This window comes from Trachypithecus francoisi, unplaced genomic scaffold, assembly GCF_009764315.1.
Source record: "Trachypithecus francoisi isolate TF-2019V2 unplaced genomic scaffold, Tfra_2.0 Lachesis_group0, whole genome shotgun sequence".
In the NCBI taxonomy this organism is placed as follows: domain Eukaryota; kingdom Metazoa; phylum Chordata; class Mammalia; order Primates; family Cercopithecidae; genus Trachypithecus; species Trachypithecus francoisi.
The window spans coordinates 20,580,084-20,607,094 of NW_022681453.1; the positions used below are offsets into that span (position 1 = coordinate 20,580,084).

At 40.0% G+C, this 27,011-nt stretch overlaps 1 protein-coding gene across 35 annotated transcripts in view; it reads right to left on the bottom strand.

Moving 5' to 3' along the window:
* PBRM1 (polybromo 1) overlaps positions 1-27,011 on the bottom strand; it is a 152,136-nt gene that overhangs the window by 111,771 nt on the left and 13,354 nt on the right. For all 35 annotated transcript variants that reach the window (XM_033210031.1, XM_033210036.1, XM_033210004.1 and 32 more), the window contains 5 exons: positions 22,921-23,068; positions 15,903-16,046; positions 11,648-11,764; positions 5,821-5,889; positions 2,421-2,519 (listed from right to left, as the gene is read on the bottom strand). In XM_033210031.1, the coding sequence (XP_033065922.1) occupies positions 2,421-2,519; positions 5,821-5,889; positions 11,648-11,764; positions 15,903-16,046; positions 22,921-23,068 (577 nt within the window). The remainder of the gene's footprint in view (positions 1-2,420; positions 2,520-5,820; positions 5,890-11,647; positions 11,765-15,902; positions 16,047-22,920; positions 23,069-27,011) is intronic.

The following is a 27,011-nucleotide window of genomic DNA, read 5'->3' on the forward strand; positions in this document are numbered from 1 at the left end:
CAGAACCATACAAAAGCAAAACCGCAGATAAAGTGAGGTACTACGGACAAGGAACTCTACTTGTGTACACTGACCTAAAAGTCAAAATAAAGATGCACTTCTAAGATTAAAGATTATATACACAAGTTTAGAATGAATGTACTTGCTTAAGTTTCCCTTCTCTTTAAAACTCAAGTTAGAAAAAATAATTAGACCCAAAAGTAAAATTCTTAACTATAACAACAATTAGTACTATATACTATTAAAATGTCCTATTAGGAACTAGGAATACAAGGACTTCATAGTTCTTTCCTTATTTTCTCTCAGAATTTCTTAAAAGATGAAAAATAAAAGTTAACATTAACTACCAACAGCAATTTTGAGTATTTGAGTCAGCATTCAGAAAATTTAAATGATTTTATTACCAAAAGATTTTGAGTCTCCTTTGGCAAATTCCCCATTATACATGATTAATAAATTTCTACAAGCAATTATTCATTACAGAACTATAAAACTTCTGAGATGGAATTTGCAAAGCAATGAAACAGTCATTTCACACTGTGTACTGCACTACACAGATTGCTTTTTGTATTTATGAAGTTTAAATGCAGGGAATAAGTCAATATTTAACTAAAAAATGGATTCAAAACTAACCAGGTCTGCCATAAGGACAGAAATTTAAGTGAGTGGAATAGAACAAAGAATCTAGAAATAAACCCATACATCTATGGTCAACTGATTTCTAACAAAGTTGCCAAGACAATTCAATGGGGAAAGAATAATCTTTTCAATATATGGTGCTGGGATAATATGTCATATCAAAGAATGAATTTGGACTCCTACCTTACATGTACCTCACATATACAAAAATTAGTTCAAACTGGATCAAAGATCTAAATATGTTAAGAGCTAAACTATAAAATTCTTACAAGAAAACATAGGTGTAAATCTTTGTGATTTTGGATTAGGCAATGGTTTATTTGACATGACACTTAAGCATCAGCAACCAAAGAAAAAAATAGATAAAGTGAAATTCAAAATGAAAAACTCCTGTGTGTCAACAGACACAATCACAAAAGTGAAAAGACAAGAGAATGGGAGAAAATATTTGCAAACCATTTACATGATAAGGGTATAATATCCAGAACATATAAAGAACTCTTACAACTCAACAACAAAAAGGTAACACAATTAAAAAATCGGCAAATGATCTGAACAGACATTTCTTGAAAGACATATGAATGACCTAAAAATCAAAATAAAGAATAAAATAAAAAGATGTTCAGCATCATTAATCATTAGGGAGATGTAAGTCAAAACCACAATGCCATACCACTGCACACTCCCTATGATATCTATAATAAGAACAAAAACAAAAATGGAAAACAAGTGTTGGTGAGGATGTGGAGAAATGGCAACACCTGGATATCGCTGGTGGGAATGTAAAATGGTATACTTCGGAAAACAGTTTGGCGGTTCTTCAGAAAGCTAAATAGACAGTTACCACACATGATCCCACAATTCCATTCCTAGGTATGTATCCAAGAGGGAAAAAAAAAAAAAATATATATATATATATGTATATGTAGTATTTATACGTCCACATAAAAATTTATATGTGAACATTCACAACAGCATTATTTATAATAGCCAATAAGTAGAAACTATCCAAGTATCTATCAACTGATGAATGGGTAAATAAAATACAGTATATCCTCATAGTAGAGTATGATTCAGTAATAAAAAGAACACAGTACTGACACATGCTACAAAATGGATAAACCCTGAAAACATTATGCTAACTGAAGGAATCTAGTCGCAAAAAATCCCTATCACATATTTTATGATTCCATTTGTGTGAAATGGCAATAGGCAAACACAGAGATTGAAAATAGATTTGAGGTTGCTTAGGGCTGGAGAAACTGGGGGGACATAAAGGGCGACTGTTAATTGACTGGAGTGATGGCTGCCCAACTCCATGAATATAATAAAAACCATTAAAGTAAATACTTTTTTTTTTTCTTTTTGAGACAGAGTCTCGCACTGTCGCCTGGGCTGGAGTGCAGTGGCGCGATCTCAGCTCACTGCAACCTCTGCCTCCAGGATTCAACCGATTCTCCTACCTCAGCCTCCTGATTAGCTGGGATTACAGGAGCCTGCCACCACGCCTGGCTAATTTTTGTATTTTTAGTAAAGATGGGGTTTCACTATGTTGGCCAGGCTGTTATGGAACACCTGACCTCGTGATCCACCCACCTAGGCCTCCCAAAGTGCTGGGATTACAGGCGTGAGCCACTGCGCCCAGCCTAAAGTAAATACTTTCCATGGGTAAAGTCCATGGTATGTGAATTATATCTCAATAAAGTTGTTATATAAAAATTATTGACTTTAAACTATCTACTATTACCAAGGAAAACAGCAACAACAACAACAAAACTAACCTTGAATACTTGAGAGCCAGGCTCATTGTAAGTTTTGGCATTTTTTGCGAGGAGATCTATATCTTTGGCCATTGCATGAATACTTTTGTAGCTTCCATTCTACAATAAACAACAAAATATAGCAGTTCCTTTTAATGAGAGTTAATCAGTACAACCTTGAAAAAAAGAACTCCACATATTTCTAAATTGTCATCATATTCCAAGACGTTATTGGAAAGTACACATATGAACAACATATAAAATCATTTTCTTTTTTATAAATTATTACTGTACCCATTTATAAGTAAGTTTTTGAGATAGGTAACAAAACCAGAGTTGCATTATTCTCATAAAAATAAATTACAATTTTTAAAAAGTCAAATAAGGTAAAAGTTTTATTTTGCAAACACATAGTGCTTACTATGTGCCAACCACAGTTCTAAGTGTTTCATGAATACTAATTCTTTAAAGTGGATTTAATAGTGTGAAGCAAAACTCCCTCTAGTTACATGAACCACTTGGGGTAAAATATGAAATCAGTCCCGCACAGAGGCTAACATTTTCTGAGTACCTACTGTGTGCTAGAGCTGTCAGGTCTGAAGGCTCACTCAATCCAAAACAACCCAGGAATACTCATACAGTTGCCTAAATTTACAAAGGAAATGAAAGAGGGACACACTTTTAGGTAACAGGCACACCTGCCTAATGATAAGTACACAGAAATGAAAAAGACATGGTCTAGAGAGAGTAAGGAAACCAAACTGAGTGAAATGGAAGGTGCAGAAGGGTAGAACCATAAGCACAGGTAGGGTAAAAATAAAAGAGGCAGAATCCAGAGAGCCAGGCAAAGGAGTGTAACTATTTGCCATGTGGGACTACCAACAACTATACATCCTTCTTATATGGAGGGAATCAGCATAGGTGTAGGGAGAGCTCTACCTCCCACAATGAGGATGAAAGTGGGCAGATGGTCACTTCGCCAGCAGCCTGGCAGCCAGGGCAAAGGGAAATAACCACAGGTCAGCTAATTCATGCTTGGGTCTAGAGGGATTAATGGAATGGCCAGGAATTCATTCCTGACTCCTGCAGGAATGGCAGGAATTCATTTCTGACTCCTGTAGAGGACAGTCTAGCAGTAGAGCAGCAAGTATCCAGGGACCACAGTAGCAAATGACAGTGGTAACAGCAATGGCACCACAAAGAGGCTGTGCACGATCTCGGCTGTGCCATGATGTTCCTGAGTTCTGCCTAGTATCCAAAGGCTAGTTCCTCAACCTTTCTTCTCAACAATTCTGAGCTATCCAATATGCTTTTCAAAAATTATTTTTCCACTTAAGTTAGAGTCGGTTTTGTTCAACTGGTACAAGCAGTTGTGACACACTTTAGCAGGCATTGGAAAACAAGTTAATTAAGTCTCTGAGCAGGGGACTGGCAGGAAGAAAGCCAAGGTCAGGAGGCAAGATATAGAAAGGACTAGAAAGCCTTTCATCAGAGAGGCAAAATAGATTATTCCAGTAATTTGGACATAAGAGGACAAGGACCTGAATCAGGTGATGGCAAAAGGTGACTCTGAGACTTTTGGAAAGAAGAAAGGACAAGATAAGGTGAGAAGACTGGGGCTGAGAGAGAGATGATTAAGGATCTGATTTGATTTCCAGGATTATGAAAACATAATCCTCTTACACAGATGTTAGAAATTCCAGGGATTTAAGAGACTTGAGTCATTCTCAGTAGCAGTTATTGGGCTGATCTAAAAACCCAACGAGGCCTGGCATGGTGGCTCACACCTATAATCTCAGCACTTTGGGAGGCCAAGGCGGGTGGATCACTTAGGGTCAGGAGTTCGAGATCAGCCTGGCCAAAATGGTGAAATCCTATCTCTATTAAAAATACAAAAATCAGCCAGGTTTGATGGCAGGCGCCTATAATCCCAGATACTCGGGAGGTTGAGGCAGGAGAATGACTGGAGTCCAGGAGATGGAGGTTGCAGTGAACTGAGATCATGGCACTGTACTCCAGCCTGGGTGACAGGGCAAGACTCTGTCTCAAAAGAAAAAAAAAACTCTAAAAAAAACATGATACATTAGGCAATCTGTATTTTATCATTCTGTGAAAATTTATCTGTGGTACCAGTAATTATATACTGTTACTCTTTACTACTCTCTTAGAATTTAAAGTCAAAGAAGTTTCTCCTTCCTGGCAAACCACAGTGGCTATCAGTCTCATTTCTCAATGACACTATGTAACACACAGTTTTCCTTTTTGCCTTACCTCCTGGGAGTGGCAAACTCTCCTTATCCTGGGAAGATCAGTGACTCACATTTATAAGGACCTCATGCTGTAGGTTCTATGTGAGATGCTTTTTCTATATTATCACTAACCTCTATGACTCTGCAAAGCAGTTGATACTACACGCAACATACAGCAGAGGAAGCAGGCAAATCACCTGACCAAAGTGACATAGCTGGTTAAGTAGCAGAGCTAGAAAAAGAACCATATCAGTTCTACTCTAAATACTCAATTTCTGGTACAATTTAGCTCTTTTTCCCTATACTTTCCTTTACTACTAATAATCAAATTTTAAATCCTAGTCACTCAGTCATATAATTAATATTTATTAACCACCTACTCTGTGAAGAAACAGTAAGTGTAAGGGTTGAGAACACAGACTACAGCTAGACTGTCTGGATTCAAATCCTAGTTCTCCTTACTAGGCGGTGATTTGGACAAGTTACTTAACATTTCTGTGCTTCGGTTTTCTAACTTGTAAAATGGGAATAATAACAGTACCACCCTGTGGGGTTTTAAGAATTAATTAGCTAATACACATAAAGTGCTTAAAACAGTGCTAGGTATATAGCAAGTCTATGCTGAGTGCTTAGTTGCCACTATTTACTGCTAGGGATACAGTGAAGGGGGAGGGTAGAGAGGGCCAAAGAGAAAAAAGTCATATCTAATTCCACTGACCTTACACTCTAACATCTGTTGTGGGTAGCTTTTATTCTAACGTATCCTAAAGCTATTTGGAAGCAGATAAAAATAAACAACAGGTCACCCCATCTACCCTGATGTGATTATTATGCATTGTATGCCAGTAGCAAAATTTCATGTACCCCATAAATATATACACACCTGCTATGTACCCACAAAAATAAAAAATTAAAACATTAAAAATGAAACAAAGCTTTTACCACAAATGTATCTTTTATAATCAGAAATGTCAGTAACCAACGCGTTTTAACTTTTGTCCTAAGATGCAATCCAAAGCTACAATCAGTAACACTATTTTAATTTATTTACATGATTTGCTAATAACCCCTTACAGAGACAACTAGCTTCTCTGTTTTCTAAAAGCTCCTAGGAAAGATCATAGGCCAATCCGCTCTAAACCACAAACATTTATGTATGGTCATCTTCATACCTGTATCCTCTGGGCAATGGTCTTGAGATCTATAGGCTCTTTAATTATTGCATAATAATCTGGATATTGCTGGAAGACAAAAAGCCAGGCATGCTCAATAAGCTAATGAGAAGAGAAGGAAGCACATTGACAATCTGTTGTTCAAACAACCAGTTAAGCAGCTTTGTGAGATTCGAGGCTAAAGACACCGCTGTACAGCACGTTTATTATATCAGAACCATAAATAATTTAATTTTAAGAACTTCATGATCTATCCAACAGCATGGCATAAGAGTTAGAACTTGGCATTTGAGTGTTATTATTATGCAACTAGTATACAATTTAATGTTTTAAAAAATTCTAGGCTGGGGCTGGGTGTGGTAGTTCACACCTGTAATTCCAGCACTTTGGGAGGCTGAGGCGGGCAGATCACCTGAGGTCAAGAGATCGAGACCAGCCTGGCCAACATGGTGAAACCCCATCTCTACTAAAAATACAAAAATTAGCCGGGCGTGGTGACAAGCACCTGTAATCCCAGCTACTCAGGAGGCTGAGGCAAGAAAATCACTTGGACCTGGGAAATGGGGGTTGCAGTGAGCTGAGAGCATGCCATTGTACTCCAGCCTAGGGGACAAGGGTGAGACTTCATCTCAAAAAAAAAAAAAAAAAAATCTAGGCAGGGCGTGCTGGCTCACACTTGTAATCCCAGCATTTTTGGGAGGCCGAGGTGGGTGGTTCACCTGGGGTCAGGAGTTCGAGACTAGCCTGGCCAACATGGAGAAACCCCGTCTCTACCAAAAACACAAAATTAGCCTGGTGTGTTGGTGCATGTATGTAATTCCAGATACTTGGGAGGCTGAGGCAGGAGAATCACTTGAACCTGGGAGGTGGAGGTTGCAGTGAGCTGAGATTGTGCCACTGCACTGCAGTCTGAGCAGTAAGAGCAAAACTCTGTCTCAAAAAAAAAAAAAAAAAGGCCAGGCGCAGTGGCTCACGCCTGTAATCCCAGCACTTTGGGAGGCCGAGGCGGGCGGATCACAAGGTCAGGAGATTGAGACCACAGTGAAACCCCGTCTCTACTAAAAATACAAAAAATTAGCCGGGCGCGGTGGCGGGTGCCTGTAGTCCCAGTTACTCAGGAGGCTGAGGCAGGAGAATGGCCTGAACCCGGGAGGCGGAGCTTGCAGTGAGCCGAGATCACGCCACTGCACTCCAGCCTGGGCGAGAGAGCGAGACTCCTTCTCAAAAAAAAAAAAAAAAAAAAAGAAGCAGCAAAATTCTGGTCAGGCACAGTGGCTCATGCCTGTAATCCCAGCACTTTGGGAAGCTGAGACGGGTGGATCACGAGGTCAGGAGTTCAAGACCAGCCTGGCCAATATGATGAAACCCCGTCTCTACTAAAAATACAAAAATTAGCTGGGTGTAGTGGTGGGCGCCTGTAATCCCAGCTACTCGGGAGGCTGAGGCAGGAGAATTGCTTGAACCTGGGAGGCAGAGGTTGCAGCCAGCTGAGATCGAGCCACTGCATTCCAGTCTGGGTGACAGAGCAAGACAGTCTTGAAAAAACAAACAAACAAAAAAATGAAGCTAAATTATTAACAACTTCTGATTTATCAAATACTAGCTCATCCCAAGAAGTTGAACATGTTGAGGAATGTCCTTGAAGCTTTCACAACAACCTAGAATCACTTACTGTCCTCAGGCTTTCCTACAGATTTTCTTCCTTGGAGGAAATAACTGCAGTTGCCCAAATATCAAAAGTTGGTCTCATCAGATGGGAGAGGTTCAGGGGAAGTCAGATTGTGTTCTCCCAGCTCTTCCTACCTGTTCAAACCCTACCGAAGCCCAAACAACAACAACAAAAACAGAAAGTCACAGCCTTCACTCAGTTACTGGGCTGAATAGATGATCTCTGTGTTGCTTTATCTCATTTGTCCCCTAAGCTTATCACTACTTTCTTAACCCTAACTCCTTCCTTTACTTGGATCAATCTCCATTGCTGCCCCTTCTCTTCACCAGCTCTACTTCTGAGACAAAGTTCAGAGGACAAATTATGGCAAGGCCACCCAGCATGGAGTACAAAGTAATTCAAAGTCATCCACTCCCACAAATTCCCAATCTACCTCTCCCACACAGCCAGCCTGCTTGGGATGGACTTACTAAGGAAAGGTGAAAACTGCCCTGCCCCTTCAGGTCTCAATTCTTGTTGTCTTTCAAACTGTCACACCCTGAGGGACCAATAGAAACCTGCTTTTCCCAACCAGTTCCTTCAAGGTGACCTTGAAGGGGGTATGGAGGGAACTAATCATTAATGTTTCATTGCCCCAAATCACTGTTGTTGATTTGACCATCACTGATTATCTCCTGCAGGGTAAGAATAAATCTTGAGCGAAGACAGTACTTCTCTTCTATTTTGCATGTATGTGTGTGCGGGTGAATGAGAGTGACAGAGAGCGAGAGAGAGAAAAAGAGACAGGGTCTTTTTCTGTTGCCTAGGTTGGAATGAAGTGGCATGATCACAGCTCACTGCAGCCTTGAACTCCTAGGCTCAAGTGATCCTCCCAACTCAGAACCCTCAAACAGCTGTGAGCACAGGTGCACACCACCATGTCCAGCTAATTAAAAAAATTTTTTTTGTAGAGACACAGTCTCAGCTATGTTGGCCTCTCAAAGTGCTGGGATTACAGGTGTGGGTCACTGCACCTATCCTGCACTTCTTTTATAATTTTTTTATAAATAAAAATAAAATAAAATTCACATAGTAACATAAAATTTACCATTTGAGCCAATTTTAAGTGTACAGTTCTGTGGCATTAGGTACACTCACACTGCTGTGCAACTATCACCAACATCCACCTCCAGAACTTTTTAATCTTGCAAAATGGAAACTCTGTACACATTAAACTAACTCCCCATTCCCTCCAGCCCCTGGCAACCACCATTCTAACTTTACGTCTCTTAAGATTTTGAGTATTCTAGGTACCTCATATAAGAAATCATACAATATTTGTCCTTTTGTGACTGGCTCATTTTGCTTAACAAAATGTCTTTAGGGTTCATACATGTAGGATGTTTCAGAATTTCCTTCCTTTTTAATGCCAAATAATATGCCACTATATGTATATGTCACATATTGTTTATCCATTCATTCACTGATGGACACCTGAGTTGCTTCCATTTTTAGCTATTGTGAATAATGCTGCTATGAATATGGGTATACAAATATCTCTTCAATACCCTGCTTTCACTTGCTTTGGAGTATGTATCCAAAGTGGAACTGCTGGATCATATGGTAATTCCATGTTTAATTCTTCAAAGAATCATCACACTTTACTCCTTTTCTTAAAATTTTAAGTCATATGGCCAATATTAATAATTATATCTTTCTAGTAAGATTCACACCTAGGACAGCAGTGGTCAGATGCTTTATTTCTAATGTTGTAACTATTCTACAGCTAGTCAAGACACATCTTTAAATAACTAGACTTGCCAGTGACTGATGAGGAAAGCTGCATGCTACTCATCAGTCAACAAGCATCTTGCATACCTATGACCACCCAGGGGTACAAAGTAATTCGAAGTCATCCAATCCTTCGGATCGGGTTCCAGTTATAGACGGGAACACAAAGGTAAATACAGCACAGTCACTGTCCTCAAGAAATTCAGGGAGAAAAGGAGGTAGACAGAAAAGTTAAATGATCACAATAGGGCTAAGTGCTACCGTAGAGTACTTCTGGAAGTATACCCTTACCTAGAAATATAAGAATGCGGAGGCCGTGAAAATGTTTGCGGTTTCATAGGCTAATGTGAGTCAAATCTGTATGTTACCTATCTTTTGGGTGTAAAGGCATAAGGAACTCTGATACTTTTTAAAGGTCTCACTTGTTTAGAAAACCTCTTCCTTTTTCAGGTAGAAGAGTACCTAATTCATTTTTCTTTTTTCAGCATCACCAGAAGATCAAAGAGAACTAAAAGGAGGAAGAACTCATTTATCTTCCTCTTACCCTGTCTCCTACACAAAGAGAAAGTTTCCACTCACAAATGCAACGTTTAGGCCGGGTGTAGTAGCTCATGTCTGTAATCCCAGCACTCTGGGAGGCTGAGGCAGGTGTATCACTTGAGGTCAAGAGTTCAAGATCAGCCTGGCCAACATGGTGAAACCCTGTCTCTATTAAAAAATACAAAAATTAGCCGGGTGTAGTGGTGCATGCCTGTAATCCCAGCTACTCAAGAGGCTGAGACAGGACAATTGCTTGAACTCGGGAGGCAGAGGTTGCAGTGAGCCAAGATCATGCCACTGCACTCCAGTCTGGATGACAGAGCGAGACTCCGTCTCAAAAAAATAAAGAATAAATAAGGCTTAGTTAAGGTGCTTATTTTATCAATGAAGAATTACCAATCTTGGAAACAACCCAATGTCCACTGACAGATGAATGAGTAAACAAAATGTAATAAGGCATGGTGGCACAAGCCTGTATACCCAGCTACATGGGAGGCTGAGGTGGGAGGATCGCTTGAGCCCAGGAGTTTGAGGTCAGCCTAGGCAACACAGCAAGACTCTATCTCTAAACAAAACCAAACACCCCAAAAAACTTATAAACAAAAGATATTATATATAAATAACAAAATGCCATTCAGTTTTAAAAAGGAATGAAATTCTGATTCAGGCTGCAATATAGATGAATCCTGAACATATGCTAATTGAAACAAGCCAGTCACAGGACAAATATTGTATGATTCTTCTTCTATGATATACCTAGAATAGTCAAACTCATAGACAGAAAGCAGAATGGTGGTTGCCAGAAGCTAGGAGAAGAGGAGAGTGGACTTGGTGTTCAATGGGTATGGAGTTTTGGTTTTGTAAGACTAAAAAGTTCCAGATGGTGGTGATGGTTGCATAAAAATGTGAATGTACTGTACACTTAAAAATGGCTAAAATGATAAATTTTATGATACATATCCTTTACCATAGTAAGAAACAAACAAAAATTACCAATCAAAAAACAAAAAACATAAAAATAAAAAAAATAAAAATCACAACCTTCTGATCATGTAAAATGATAGACCGTGTATGTTTTGTGCTGCTGTGAGGAGGATCTCTTGGCTGCCTCCAACATCTTCCTTTTATCTATTTTTTGAGACGGAATCTTGCCCTGTCACCCAGGCTGGAGTGCAATGGCGTGATGTCAGCTCACTGTAACTTCCACCTCCCAGGTTCAAGCAATTCTCCTGCCTCAGCCTCCCGAGTAGGTGGGATTACAGGCACGCACCACCACGCCAGGGTAATTTTTATACTTTTACTAGAGATGGGTTTTCACCATGTTGGCCAGGCTTGTCTCAAACTCCTGACCTCAGGTGATCTGCCTGTCTTGCTTGGCCTCCCAAAGTGCTGGGACTACAGGTGTGAGCCACTGCGCCTGGTCCAACATCCTCCATTTTTTTTTTTTTTAATTTGAGATGGGGTTTCGCCCTTGTTGCCCAGGCTGGAGTGCAATGGCACAATCTTGGCTCACCCACCACAACCTCTGCCTCCAGGGTTCAAGTGATTCTCCTACCTCAGCTTCCTGAGTAGCTGGGATTACAGGCACGCGCCACCAGGCCTGGCTAATTTTTTGTATTTTTAGTAGAGATGGGGTTTCTCCATGTTGGTCAGGCCGGTCTCGAACTCCCAACTTCAGGTGATCCACCTGCCTCAGCCTCCCAAAGTGCTGGGATTACAGGCGTGAGCCACCATGCCTGGTCCAACACCTTCCTTTTAAACTTACTTTATTTATCAGTAATTAATAAAATTCTTGAAGTACTAAAAACAAAACACTGACATTTACCTGTTTTTAATTGCATCACTTACCACTTTAGAAGGCAGTTTCTGAAAAAGTTCGCTAATGAGACGTCCTGATGGATTTGTAGCTACAACTATGGCTTCAAGAAGCTGTTCCAGGATCTCCTTCAAGTAAGTTGGAGAAGACTGGTAACGTGGAGAAAGAAGTACTTTGTAAGAAAAATAATAAAATGCTGAATATTACATAGCTTCTAAAATTGTAAAGCTAATTCATAAGACCAACTTCTTTTTTTTTTTTTGAGATGGAGAGGCTGGAGTACGGTGGCACAATCTCAGCTCACTGCAACCTCCACCTCCTGGGTTTAAGCAATTCTCCTGCCTCAGCCTCCCGAGTAGCTGGGATTATAGGCGTGCGCCACCAGGCCCAGCTAAGTTTTATATTTTTAGTAGAGACGGGGTTTCACCATGTTGGCCAGGCTGGTCTCAAACTCCTGACCTCGTGTCCGTCCACCTCGGCCTCTCAAAGTGCTGGCATTACAGGCATGAGCCACTGTACCTGGCCAAAAAAAGCAACTCCTAACCAGTACTTATTTTAACTCCAAATTTCAAGAATACCCCATAATGTTCTGATGCTGGACACAGGCACTGCATCCCTAGAATAACCTATATGAACCTAATGAGGCTCCTTATGTTATTTTTGCAATGAAATCCCTTGTAGTAGGTCCTTTTATTGAACCTTTTTCTACAGTAAACATTATAATGGCAAAGTTTAAGTGCTACAAATGTAAAATGAGCAACTGAGCAGGAGAAAACATGTCCCATAATAGTCGGTCATTTCTATATCTGCTGTTCACATCTATTGATCTTCATATTCTTACAGGACAATGACTACTTACATAAAGTTGGGACTACATACTTTTCACCATGGGGTGCTCTACCAGGTCTAACAACTGAATTCAAATTAAGTCAAAACTAAATAGCGGGCCGGGCGCGGTGGCTCAAGCCTGTAATCCCAGCACTTTGGGAGGCCGAGACGGGCGGATCACGAGGTCAGGAGATCGAGACCATCCTGGCTAATACGGTGAAACCCTGTCTCTACTTAAAAATACAAAAAACTAGCCGGGCGACGAGGCGGGCACCTGTAGTCCCAGCTACTCGGGAGGCTGAGGCAGGAGAATGGCGTGAACCCGGGAGGCGGAACTTGCAGTGAGCTGAGATCCGGCCACTGCACTCCAGCCTGGGTGGCAGAGTAAGACTCCGTCTCAAAAAAAACAAAACAAAACAAAACAAAAAACTAAATAGCGATTAAGTAAATCAATGTACACCATTTCTGCTCTTTAGACTGACTGGTTTATACCTATCTTAGTCACTGTTTCGACATAGGAAGTATATGCCCCAAAGAGTACTTGACCAAGGAGGGTCCAAGTCTGAAGCAAGTTTCTAGAATAAGCAACGGAATGTCTCAGTCAAGGATTAAATGATGCTTCTAGTCCAAATCATTCTTTGTACATATAAAATAAAGAGTAATGGTTTTTCCTTGTTTAAATCATAAAAGTAAAGGTATTCTGTCCCAATACAACAGAAGCTCTTTTTATTTAGTATAGTCTCAATTTTAAGGTTCAGCACTTTTTTTTCTCACCACTCTGTTGCCCAGGTTGGAGTGAAGTGGTGTGACCATGGCTCATTGCAGCCTCAAACACCAGGGCTCAGGCAATCCTCCCACATCAGCTTTTCAAGTAGCTGTGACCACAGATGTGTACCATCATGCTTGGCTACTTTTTTTTCCTTTGTGTACACATGGGCATCTCACTATGTTGCCCGGGCTGGTCTCAAACACTTGGGCTCAAGTGATCCTCCAGTCACAGCTTCCCAAAGTGTTGGGATTGCAGGATTGAGCCACAGCGCCAGTCCCAAGAAAATCATCCTTGATTTAAACATTAGAAACCTGAAAATGTCTTCTCCCTCCATGAGAATTATAGAGCTATAAAGAGGCTTGGGGTCTAGCATGGTGGCTCACGCCTATAATCCCAAGCACTTCGGGAAGCTGAAGTAGGAGGATCACCTGAGGTCAGTAGTTAGAGACCAGCCTGGCCAACATGGTGAAACCTCATCTATGCTAAAAATACAAAAATTAGCTGGTGTGGTGGCAGGCATCTGCATTCACAGCTACTTGGGAAGCTGAGGCAGAAGAATCGTTTGAACCCAAGATATGAAGGTTGCAGTGAGCTGTGATTGTGCCACTGCACTCCAGCCTGGGCCAAAGAATAAGACACCATCTGAAAAAAACAAAATTTGAAAGAGGCTCGGGGGGTATAAATGGGAACATACAACATCCTCCCAATTTCTCATCAATTATGCACTACAGAAAGAAATATGGGCAAGTCCTAAATGTAGGCATTTTAATTTTTTGACTAGAGCCCTGAAGGTCTACACTAAGGGTAGGGCCTCTGCAAGCAGTGTTCTACTGAAGAAAGCATGGGTTGCTTCTCCTGCATTTATATCAGAGAGTAGAATTCCAGGAAATTCCTAATTTTAGCCTTCTATCTAGTTCCAATCACTTAATTACTTAAATTGACAAGGTGCTGAGGAACTATATATTTATATATCATATATAAAATATAAAATTTTACATATATAAAATATATATATATATAGGAACTATATGTATGTGTATGTGTGTATATATATACACACACACATATATATATATTTTTTGAGACAGGGTCTCATTCTACCACCCAGGTTGGAGTACAGTGGCATGATCTCAGCTCACTGCAACCTCTGCCTCCCAGGTTCAAGTGATTCTCCTGCCTCAGCCTCCCAAGTAGCTGGGACTAAAGGTGCCCACCACCATGCCCAGCTAATTTTTGTATTTTCAGTAGAAATGGGGTTTCACCATGTTTGAAACCAGGCTGGTCTCAAACTCCTGACCTCAGGTGATCTGTCTGCCTCGGTCTCCAAAAGTGCTGGGATTACAGGGTTGAGCCATAGCACCTGACTAGGAACTGTATTTTGAGACTCTAATAAGTAATTATATTTTTGAGAAATTCACCCAACACTGCTTCTCTGTGTTCCAGCAAAAGGCCTATGTAGATAAGTTACAGAAGAAAGGGGACTATTCTGCATTGTGCTTCTTACAATTTAGCGGTAGAAGAGTTGTGATCCCCTCTACTATTCTTTTTTTCTCTTTTCAAACATGTCTTTTTATTTTCTTTTTTCATTTTTTTTTTTGAGATGGAGTCTCACTCACTCTGTCGCCCAGTCTGGAGTACAGTGGCGTCATCTTGGCTCACTGCACCCTCCACCTTCCAGGTTCAAGCAATTATCGTGCCTCAGCCTCCTGCGTAGCTGGGATTATAGGCATCTGCCACCATGCCTAGCTAATTTTTGTATTTTTGGTAAAGATGGGGCTTTACAATGTTGGCCAGGCTGTTCTTGAACTCCTAACCTCAAGTGATCCTCCCGCCTTGGCCTCCCAAAGTGCTGGGATTACAGATGTGAGCCACTGTGCCTGGCCATGAAGCATGTGTATTTATTTAGTAAATATTTATCAGCACCTACGTGCCAGGTATAGTGTAGATATAAGGAATAAATGAACAAGAAGATACCTGCTCAGGAGCAATCATTCTGCTTGGGGGAAGAGAGAAAAACAAGTAAACTAGTATGTTATTATTTCACATATAGTGACATTATAAAAACTGAAGACAACCCTGTGATGACAGGGTGGGGTAGGAACTAAAAAGGAGGAAGGCAGAGCAAACAATTTAGATAGGGTGGTCAGGAAAGTCCTGTCTCAGTAGATACCACTTTAGATGGTATTAGAATAATAAAAAAGAGACAGTCACGGGAAAAGCCAAAGGAAACATCCTCTACACAGAAGAACAACTGCAAAATTCCAGCGGTAGAAACACACCTGGTATGTTCTAGGAACAGTAACCATTCTAACCTACAGAAATATTCCTCACTAAGGTGATTACATTCCAACTTCTAATCACACTGCCTTCCCTTACATGATGTCTCAATGTAGCAATACTGGACTAATCCTTGATGATATCAAGATTCTCTTTAAAACTGAGCAGGAAATATGCATTAATATAAGTACAATTCATGAAAATCACCACACATGGCACACATTGTCCAGGATATCCTAGGATCCCTTAAAAATGGAGTGGGGCTCTCTGGCTGAATGTCCTTTTATCCTCCCAGTTACTAATACAATTGCACAGGAATTCTAGTTGCCCACAACATCCCAGAGGGAATCACAAGCAGGGCCCTCTCTGCCTTCCAAGAGCCCATCCATCACAATTTCCAGCTGCACACTTACTCCTTCAGTCACCGTGCCCTGATTGTCTTGCCCATCTTCATCATCATCTTCATCATCTGCTTCTCCTTTCTGAACAAACTCATTTCTTGTTCGAAGGTACAAATCCCAGAGTTTGCAAGCAGCTTTATATTCAGGAGAATCTGGCTGTATGTTAGCAAAAAGAAAAAAAAATCACTTTAGTAATGTATTGGAGATTAGTTGCTACTTTTAAAGTACCTGCTTCAGCAAAGACCAGTATTTTGACACAATTTTGAAAATTCTATTACAAATTTTAACATCCTCATGATTAAAACATATATGGGTCTTAATCCCACTTCCAAAAAATTAAGTGTATGTTTTAAAGACATTCTGAAATCAAATTATTTATGTCTTATCTCATTACAGAAAGACTTGAGGCAGAAGACAAATGATTTGCTAAATTAAAACTAATTATGACCAGGTATGGTGGCTCACTCCTGTAATCCCAGCACTTTGGGAGGCCAAGACAGGTGGATCATGAGGTCAAGAGATCGAGACCATCCTGGCCAATATGGTGAAATCCCGTCTCTACTAAACATACAAAAATTAGCTGGGCATGGTGGTGCGTGCCTATAGTCCCAGCTACTTGGGAGGCTGAGGCAGGAGAATCGCTTGAACCAGAGAGGCAGAGGTTGCAGTGAGCCGAGATCGTGCCACTGTATTTCAGCCTGGCGACAGAGCAAGACTGTCTCAAAAAAAAAAAAAAAAAAAAAAACCCAAAAAACCCAAAAAACTAATTACTCATACACTAAGAAGGACAACTTAAAGGATAAGATTTGATTAAAGGTAGACGCTAATGACTGTTCTGATGTTATTAATATTTCTAGTTTGAAATTCCTTAATACCTTGTTTCAAAATGTCTGTTCACGAAGTATAGCAGGTTGCTCTTGACTGAAACCTTCTAGTTAAAACAACATTGGATGCAAACTTTAAAAAATAAAACTTTAAAAATGCATACATGGGATGCCAATAGGAAATAAGGATGCTCATAAAATTAAAGGAGTAAAAGCAGGAACCCAGATGAAAACCCAGAACACTGAAGTCAAATGTTCACTTTGTGGGCATTCATTTGTGATAAAACAAGCTTTGATCTCCAAGGCTTCTCTGCGCAGCAAGGAGGGAAGACAAAGGTCAGGGTCTACCAGAAGCTGGGAATCCAAAGGCCGTGGCTGCACTGTTAGTGGGAACTCAAATCAGTTTCTGCACTGCCAGGGAGCAAGGAGGACTGCCCATCTCAACCTCTACCTATCTAAACTCACGCCTATCTCAAACCATGGCACTGAGAGGAGAGGAGAGGCGTGAAATGAATCTCTGAGAACTCTTCATCATAAGTTAGCCTTAACAAAGACAGGGCAGTCATCCTGGACAAGCAACAAATCATTTCTGGATGAAACCAACTTGAATTTAATGCTCCAGTGATCTCTAGAGATAAAGTTCCAAGAAATATGAGCTCATAGTAAAAAATCATGAGGCACATAAGAATCAAAGAATCACAAGAGAAAGCTAGCAAAAATGACAGTGAAACTAAACAAATATATGTATTAGATACTGGAATTCAAATATTAGATTATCAGAATAATCTGCCATAGAATAAAAAACAGATGTGTTAAAAATGTTTAAAAGTTGGGCATGGTGGACGGGCGTGGTGGCTCACGCCTGTAATCCCAGCACTTTGGGAGGCTGAGGCAGGCGAATCATGAGGTCAGGAGATTGAGACCATCCTGGCTAACACAGTGAAACTTGTCTCTACTGAAAATACAAAAAATATATCAAAATGAAACTATAAAATACAAAAGAGAAAAAGATACTAAAGATAGCTAGAAAAGAAAAGACAGATAACCTTTAAAGGAACTACAATCATACTGACGGATGACTTCTCAATAGCAAAAAGGAATGAAGAATAAAGAAAGTCGCAATAATGAATTGTACTGACTCTACAAATCAATATTATTATTATTATTATTATTAACGTTTTTAAAGACAGGATCTCACTGTTGCCCAGGCTGAAGTACAGTCGCATGGTCATAGCACACTGCGGCCTTGAACTCTTGGGCTTAAATGATCCTTCCACCTCAGCCCCTCAAGTAGCTGGGACTACTGGTGCACACCACCATGCTCAGCCAATTAAAACAATTTTTTTTTTTGGTAGAGATGGGGTCTTAGTACACTGCCTAGGCTGATTTCAAACTCTTGGCTTTAAGCACTCTTCTGCCTCAACCTCCCAAAGTGCTGGGATTATAGGCATGAGCCATCATGCCTGGCTGAATAGTATTTTATGGCAGGGGTCCCCCACCCCCAGGCCACAAACAGCTACCAGTCCATGGCCTGTTTGGAACTGGGCCACACAGCAGGAGGTGAGCAGCAGGCAAGAGAGCATTATGGCCTGAGCTCCTCCTATCACATCAGCAGTGGCATTAGATTCTCATAGGAGTGTGAACCCTATTATGAACTGAGCATGCAAGAGATCTAGGTTGTGAGCTCCTTATAAGAATCTAATGCCTGATGACATGAGAAGGAAGAGTTTCATCCTGACCTTGCCCCCCACCCCCCATATCCACTGCTGTCCATGGAAAAACTGTCTTCCACAAAACTGGTCCCTGGTTCCAAAAAGCTTGGGGATCACTTTCTACGAGATTCAAAAATTGCCACAAAAGAACTAAAGTACACAGCACCAGCATTATAAATAAGGAAAAGAGTGACTAGAGTTGAATTATTCTAAAGTCTTTGTATTGTTTGGAGGATTAAGATCCTGATTAGCTTCTGGCTTTGATAAGTTAATTATGCATACTAAAACTTCTTAGATAAGAACTAAAAGATTATCCATAGGTGTTACAATTTCCAAATTTTAGAGGTAATAAGAGGAAAAAAGTTTTGCAAAAAAATGAAATCAAAAGAAGGCATAGAGAAAAAAATAACAAAATGCATTGAAGTGCAAAATACAGAAACTGAGCAAGGTGGTGTGCACCTGCAGTCCTAGCTACCTGGTAGACTGCAATGGGAAGACTGCTTGAGTCCAGGAGTTTGAGTCTGGCCTGGGCAACTTAGTGAGACCTCATCTTTAAAAACACTTAAGGCCAGGTATGGTGGCTCATGCCTATAATCCTAGAACTTTTGGGAGGTCAAGGCAGGCAGATCACCTGAGGTCAGGAGCTCAGGACCAGCCTGGCCAACATGGTAAAACCCCATAAAAATACAAAAATTAGCTGGGCATGATGGTGGGTGCCTGTAATCCCAGCTACTCAGGAGGCTGAGATGGAAGAATCATTTGAATCCGGGAGATGGTGGCTGCAGTGAGCCAAGATCGCACCACTGCACTCTAGCCTGGGTGGCTGAGTGAGACTCCGTCTCAAAAATAAATAAATAAATAAATAAAAAGATTAAAAAAAATTAAAAAAGATGAAATGAATAGAGTAGAAATTTAGATGGTAGAAACGTATCTAAACATAATGGTAATTACTAAAACTATAAAGAGTTGAAATGCTCTAGTTAAAAGATAAAGATTATACACTGGAGTAATAGAAGTTCATATATATGTTGTTTACAAGACATACCTCAGCATTAAAAGAATATGAACATGTTAAAAGTGTAAGAATAGGCCAGGCGTGGTGGCTCAAGCCTGTAATCCCAGCACTTTGGGAGGCCGAGATGGGCAGATCACGAGGTCAGGAGATCAAGACCATCCTGGCTAACATGGTGAAACCCCGTCTCTACTAAAAAATACAAAAAACTAGCCGGGCGAGGTGGCGGGCGTCTGTAGTCCCAGCTACTCGGGAGGCTGAGGCAGGAGAATGGCATAAACCCGGGAGGCAGAGCTTGCAGTGAGCTGAGATCCGGCCACTGCACTCCAGCCTGGGCGACAGAGCGAGACTCCGTCTCAAAAAAAAAAAAAAAAAAAAAGTGTAAGAATAAAAAAAACAAACTAGGTAAACACCAAAATAAAGCTAGTGTAACTACATTAATGTCAACAAAATACATTACTAGTAATAAAAAGGGCTATCACATAATGCCAAAAAGTTCAATTTACTAGGACAATGTAATAATTTTAAACTGGTATGCTCCTATTTGCATGATTTCAAAATATATAAGGCAAATAGTAACAGAATTATAAGGAGAAACAGACAAATCGATAATCAGAGTGTAAGATTTTAAAACACTGAATTCAGTAAGTGGAAAGTTCATGCAGACAAATCAGCGAGGATATAAAAGATTTTAAAAGGACTGGGCACAGCAGCTCACGCCTGTAATCCCAACACTTTGGGAGGCCAAAGTGGGTGGATCACCTGAGGTCAGGAGTTCGTGACCACCCTTGACAACATGGTGAAACTCCATCTCTACTAAAAATACAAAAATTGCTGGACATGGTGGCACATGCCTGTAATTCCAGCTACTTGGGAGGCTGAGGAAGGAGAATCACTTGAACCAGGGAGTCGGAGGTTGCAGTGAGCCGAGATCAGGCCACTGTAACTCCAGCCTGGTGACAGAGCAAGACTCCATCTCCAAACAAAACAAAACAAAATAAAAAAAAGCCCAAAACCAAAACATTTATAGTTTCAAGAATAAACAACATATTTACAGAATCTTTATGAAGAAACATTTAAAGCTTTACTAAAATACTTTTAAAAAGACGTAAATAAATGAAGACATACCAAATTCACAGATTGGAACAGTCAACATTATGTCAATTTTCACTAATATGATCTACAGTCAATGCAATCACAATAAAAATTCAAAAAAAATTTTTTGTGTGCTTGTTGACTTAACACACTAATATAAAATGTGTGTGAAATGGCAAAGGGTCAAGTGTAATTAACCTCTTTCTAACCAGAAAAAGAAGTATAAAGCAAGCTGGGCATGGTGGTTTATGCCTGTAATCCCAGCACTTGGGTGGCTGAGGGGCGTATATAGCTTGAGCCCAGGAGTTCAAGACTAGCCTGGGCAACGTGGCGAAATCCCATCTCTATCAAAAATACAAAAAATTAGCCATGTGTGATGGTGAGCACCTGTAGTTCCAGCTAATCAGGAGGCTAAGGTAGGAAGATTGCTTGAACCCAGGAGATGAGGGCTGTAGTGAGCCAAAATCACGCCACTGCACTTCAGCCTGGGCAACAAGAGAGATCGTGTCTCAAAAAAATAAAAAATAAAAAAATTATAAAGCCAAAGTAATTAAGGTAGAAATAGAATGGCCTATTAGAATAAAAGGACAGAAATAGATCCATGAATACATGAAAATGATGACAGCAGTGACTGCGAACAAACGCAGAGAGAACAGTGTTAGTTATACCCGTGGGAAAAAAATTGATTCCTACCTTATAAAAGACTAAAATCAATCCCAGCTACATTTATTCCTACCTTATAAAAGACAAAAATCAATCCCAGCTGCATTAAAGGCTTATATGAAAGACAAAACTATAAAACTTTAAGAAAAGCATATAATAGAAGAATATCTTGGGCAAGAGGAATCTCTGAAACAAGATACAAATAAACCCATTTAAAGATTGATAAATTTGATTATACTAAAATAAAATGTTTCTGTTCATCAAAAAATACCATGAAAGGTAAAAAGATATGCACACAGTGGGAGAAGATATTTGAAACACACAAAATCAAAGAAAAATATATATATATAAAAACTAAAACATATAATTAAAAAAGGTTTAGTATCTACGATCATTTAAAAATTTTGGCCAGGCGCGGTGGCTCACGCCTGTAATCCCAGCACTTTGGGAGGCTGAGGCAGGTAGATCACGAGGTCAGGAGATGGAGACCATCCTGGCTAACACGGTGAAACTCGGTCTCTACTAAAAATACAAAAAATTAGCCGGGCGTGGTGGCGGGGGCCTGTAGTCCCAGTTACTCGGGAGGCTGAGGCAGGAGAATGGCGTGAACCCGGGAGGCGGAGCTTGCAGTGAGCCGAGATCATGTCACTACACTCCAGCCTGGGCAACAGAGTGAGACTCCATCTCAAGGAAAAAAAAAAAATTTCTATGGCCAGGCATGGTGGCTCATGCCTGTTGTCCCAGCACTTTGGGAGGCCAAGGTGGGTGGATCACTTGAGGTCAGGAGTTCAAGACTAGCCTGGCCAACATGGTGAAACCCCATCTCTACTGAAAATACAAAAATTAGCCGGGCGTGGTGGTGGGCACATGTAATCCCAGCTACTTGGGGGGCTGAGGCAGGAGAATCACTTGAACCTGGGAAGAAGAGGTCACAGTGAGCTGAGACCGTGCCACTGCACTCACTCCAACCTGGGCAATAGACTTTGTCTCAAAAAAAAAAAAAAAGAAAAAAAAAAAATTTCTAAAGCCAGGAGTGGTGGCTCATGTCTATAGTCCCAGCTACTCACAAGGCTGAGGCAGGAGGATCGCTCGAGGCCGGGAGTTTGAGACCAGCCTGGGTAACATAGTGAGACTGTCTCTAAAAAAAAAGAAAAAAAAAGTTCCAGAAATATGAAAATGACCAACAAACCAAGAGAAAAATGGGCAAAAGATTTGAGAAGACAGAGGAAAAATAAGAATAGTTCATAATCACATGAACGTGGGTTGGGCACAGTGGCTCACGTCCATAATTCCAGCACTTTGGGAGGCCAAGGCAGGCAGATTACTTGAGCCCAGGAGTTCAAGACCAGCCTGGGCAACATAGTGAAACCCTGGTCTCTACAAAACATGCAAAAATTAGCTGGGCATGGTGGCACACGACTATAGCGCCAGCTACTCGGAAGGCTGAGGTGGGAGAATTGCTTGAACCTGGGAGGTGGAGGTTGCCGTGGCTAAGATCTCACCACCGCACTCCAGCCCGGGTAACAGAGCAAGACTCTGTCTCAAAAAAATAATATATTAAAATATGTAAATAAATAAGAAATAAAACTCATATGAATGTTCAGTCTCTTTACGAATAAGACAAATACGAACTCAAGCCACAAAAAGAAACTACTACTCACCCGCCAAATTTATAAAGAAGCCAATTATCAAATTGGTATCTTCCAAATTTCATAATTTCTTACCTTATAATAGGCCTTTGCATTGTTAAAAAGAAGCTGGAAGTCAGCAGTCAGCAAATTAACATCATCATACTCTTCCATTTTTAGTTTCTGTTGGATTTTCATCAAGTCAATGGGCTGAGAAACCACTTCATAATAGTCTGGTTGATTTCTGTTATAATTTAAATTTTTTTAAAGGAGATATTAATCTGAAGCTTACAAAAAGTTGTATTTCAAAACTATTTATGGTAATGTTCAATATCCCAAGTGACGGGCATATTAGAATCTTTCACGGACTTCAGAGCTTACAAAAAAAAAAAAAAAAAAAATTCCACCATCAAACTCACATTAGAACTAAAAGGGAGTAACAAAAGCAAGATGCCCATGCATTCCCTTTTCAAAACATATGTTAATGATATAAAAACCTAAATTAACACCTGTGATGATCTTTTCTATGCTAAATATTTAATGTTTAGGGCATCAACGCTAAACCTGTGTCAATGGCATCTTTCATAAATGAAGATGATTTACCATTCATAGTGCTCAAAAGTGTGAAAACAGATATATGTCTCAACTCTCTTTATAAACTTACAAAACAGACTCTTTCTTCAGTAAGTGACCACATAAATTTTTTCTGCCAAGTACTATCAAATGCCTATTATAAATGCTGCTTTAATACCAATTACTAAAATTACAAAGGACGAAGATGAGCCCTTGGCTTAAGTAGCTTAACAAAGATGAATGGACATCAGATACATCTAAACACAACCAAACTCTTAGGAAAAAAAAAAAAAGCATGGGACTAAGAAATACAAAATTTGGCTTTGTAGTTATACCTGAAGGAGAGGGATAGTGAGGAACACACAAGAAATTTTGGAGGTAATTACAATGACAAAATTTCTTAAAATAATTAATTTATTTAATTCCTTAAGTAATTTTAATGACAATTTCTTAAGTTCCCAAAATAACTTCTTGGGTTTAGGGTTCATGGATGTTTAGTATTTTTTCTGGCTTTCTTCAAATGAAGTTGCATGAAACAAGTAAACCTGAAAAACGATGTGACTATTTTCTCAATTCTCCCACAGGGGTAGGTATTCAGCCCCATTCTACATGTGTAAGAGATTAAGTTATTACAAATAACATCATGGCCATTAAGGCTTTAATCTCCCTTGAAACCTTAGCTGACAAGTTATAGCCATTCTTTTATTATGCATATTTAAATTATTTTTAAATTTGTATTCTGACATAAAAGTTGCAAAAATAGTACTTTTTTCTGAACCATTTGAATAAGCTCTGACATGATGCCCTATCATGCCTGATAATTTAGTGTTTGTTTCTCACAAACAAGGACCACAGCTCAACCATCGAAATTAGGATGTGAATATTAATACAGTACAGTTGACCACTGAACTGTGCAGGTCCACTTATATGAAACTTTTTTCAACCAAAAAAATCAGAATATTGAGATATCAGAGAAAAGGCAGAAAGAATACTGATGTTGTCAGTGGTATCAAGGAACCTTCTCACAGCAAACATTAGGGCTTTGATAACTTGATATCCAAGATGGTCCTCTCTATCTGGGCTTACTGGACCAACAGTCCAGTGCTCTTTTCCGAGGCAGGACCCCAGCAGTGTCTCAAGCTAAGGGGATTATCTGTAGACAATTGAGAATTCAGTGAGGACATGTGCCTAGAATGGACACTATCCCCCAGAATCAATGCTACAAGGTTCCTCACAAACATTTTTAGAATTACCACAAAGACAAAAGAAAAATCAGGATACCAACCTCTCACTCTATGTCATATGGTCAAAACAGGGTCCCCCCATTTCAAAACGAAATAGTTCTAATTTCTAACAGTACTAATTTTTTCCACTGAAATCAAACATACAGAAAACCATCAAAAGTAAGAATCATCCTTATAATCCAGAATAAACAGCACTATTTGCATTTTTACAGACATTCTTCCAGACTTCTCTATAGGCACATGTATGCACAAACCAAATTTAACATAAACAGGATTATATTGCATGTTCTTTCAAAACAACTTTTCTCTTTAAACAATAGGTGAGGGCAGTCTGGCGTACAGCTGCAAAATAGCCAAAACGCAAAGTTTTAATCAGAATAATGAGAAACACTAGCCCTGGTGTGCAGAGAGCCTGTGGGCTACTCCATACCCCATTCTCCCTTCTTCCCAGGATAACAGCATTCTAAGCTGCTGCATGGCTACTAATAAGACCATATTCTCAGCCAGCATGGTGTTGCATGCCTGTAGTCCCAGCTACTTGGGAGGCTGAGGGAGGACTGCGTGAGTCCAGGAGGTCAAGGCTGTAGTGTGGAAAGATGGTGCTTGTGAGTAGCCTGCATTCCAGCCTATGTGACATGGCGAAACCTTGTCTCTAAGGAGAACAAAACAAAATAAAACAAAACCTTAAAGACCATATTTATTCTCCAGCCTCATTGCAGCTAGGTTCTAGCCAATATGAGAGCTGAAGTGTGTCACATCCAAGTCATGTCCTTAACATTATTTTTCCATACTGGCTGGAAGGTAGTTGTGGTAGTGAGTCATCTCAGACCATGCAGGCAAGGGTGATACCACAAAGACCGCAGAATAGAGTTGGCTAATACTTGTACCTCGACAACTTCACAGAACAGAACTTTTACACAAGAGAAAGAAATTTCTCTTTTGTTTCGGCCATTGTTGATTTGGATGTCCTAGTACAAAGCAGACTAATAAAGTAACTAAAACAAAGTATCAAAAAGGTATTCACAAATTGTGTAGCTCTGAGCAATACTAATTCTCATAAATACTTGAGAAAAAATACACATTCCACAGAGGTACGTCAGAGAAAGCCACCATTATCTTTGAGGTTGTAACATGACAGTGATCCAGCACCCAAGGTGTGTATCCTCTGCCCCTCAGCACTAGCCTGCCAGTGAAAAGGAGGCAGCAGAGGGATGGTATCTTCTATAAAAGGTGTTTTGTATACTTCAGTATGATGCTGCTACTCTATACCACATAATGGTTAAGAGCATAGGCTTTGGAGTCAGAACAACCTTAGTCTCAACAACAGTTATCTTTTAGTAGTTACAAGAACTTGTGCAAGTTCTCACCTATAAACTGGGATAACTCAGAATTTTAAATAAGATATGGTCAGGAAAATGCTTGGTATTGTGTCTAGAATGTGGCAAACAATAAATACATGTTTTTACTATTTTATGCTAATTAAGTAACTTTCAGAAGACTATTACTGATAAACCAACTCAAATATGGAGACAGTTACCTCATTTTAAAAACAATGCTTCCTTTTTGGCCATGGCTAATTTGCTAATTTACAGGGCTCTCCTAATTCAGAATGATGACACTGCACTCTCAGTGGCTCACTCCTTGAGGTGAGAAATTTGTCTCCAGTTCAACTTACAGCTTGGTAGCTACCCACTGTAGCATTAACAATCATGAAGGAATCTAAATCTTTAGTTAACTCACAGCTTTCTATAGCTGCTGTAACAAATTACCACAAACTTGAAGGCTTAAAACAAAACACATTTATTATATTAGTTCTAAAGATCAGAAGTCCAAAATGGGTCTCATTGGTCTAAAATCAAGGTATTGGCAGGGCTGCATGCCCTCTGGATGTCTAGTACAGAGCATCTAGTGAAAAAGGTTTCCTCGCCTTTTTCAGCTTCTAGAGCTCACCTGCATTCCTTGGCTTGTAGTCTCCTCCATCTTCAGAGCCAGCAGTATAGCATCTTCAAATCTCTGACTGAACTTGTCTCCCTCTTCCCCATTTAAGGACCCTTGTGATTACACTGGACCCATATGGATAATCCAGGATAACCGCTCCAAATCAAGATCAGCTGATTAGCAAACTTAATTCCCCTCTGCCATGTAACACAATATATTCACAGGTTTCAGGGATTAGAATGTGGAAATATTTGGGGACCAGTTTTCTAACACTCTCATATATGTTTTCAGAACAAATAACTTCAATTCCCAGATGGGTTTTTTTTGGCTTTTTTTTTTTTTTTTTGAGTCAGAGTTTCACTCTTGTTGTCCAGGCTGGAGTGCAATGGCGTGATCTTGGCTCACGGCAACCTCTGCCTCCTGGGTTCAAGT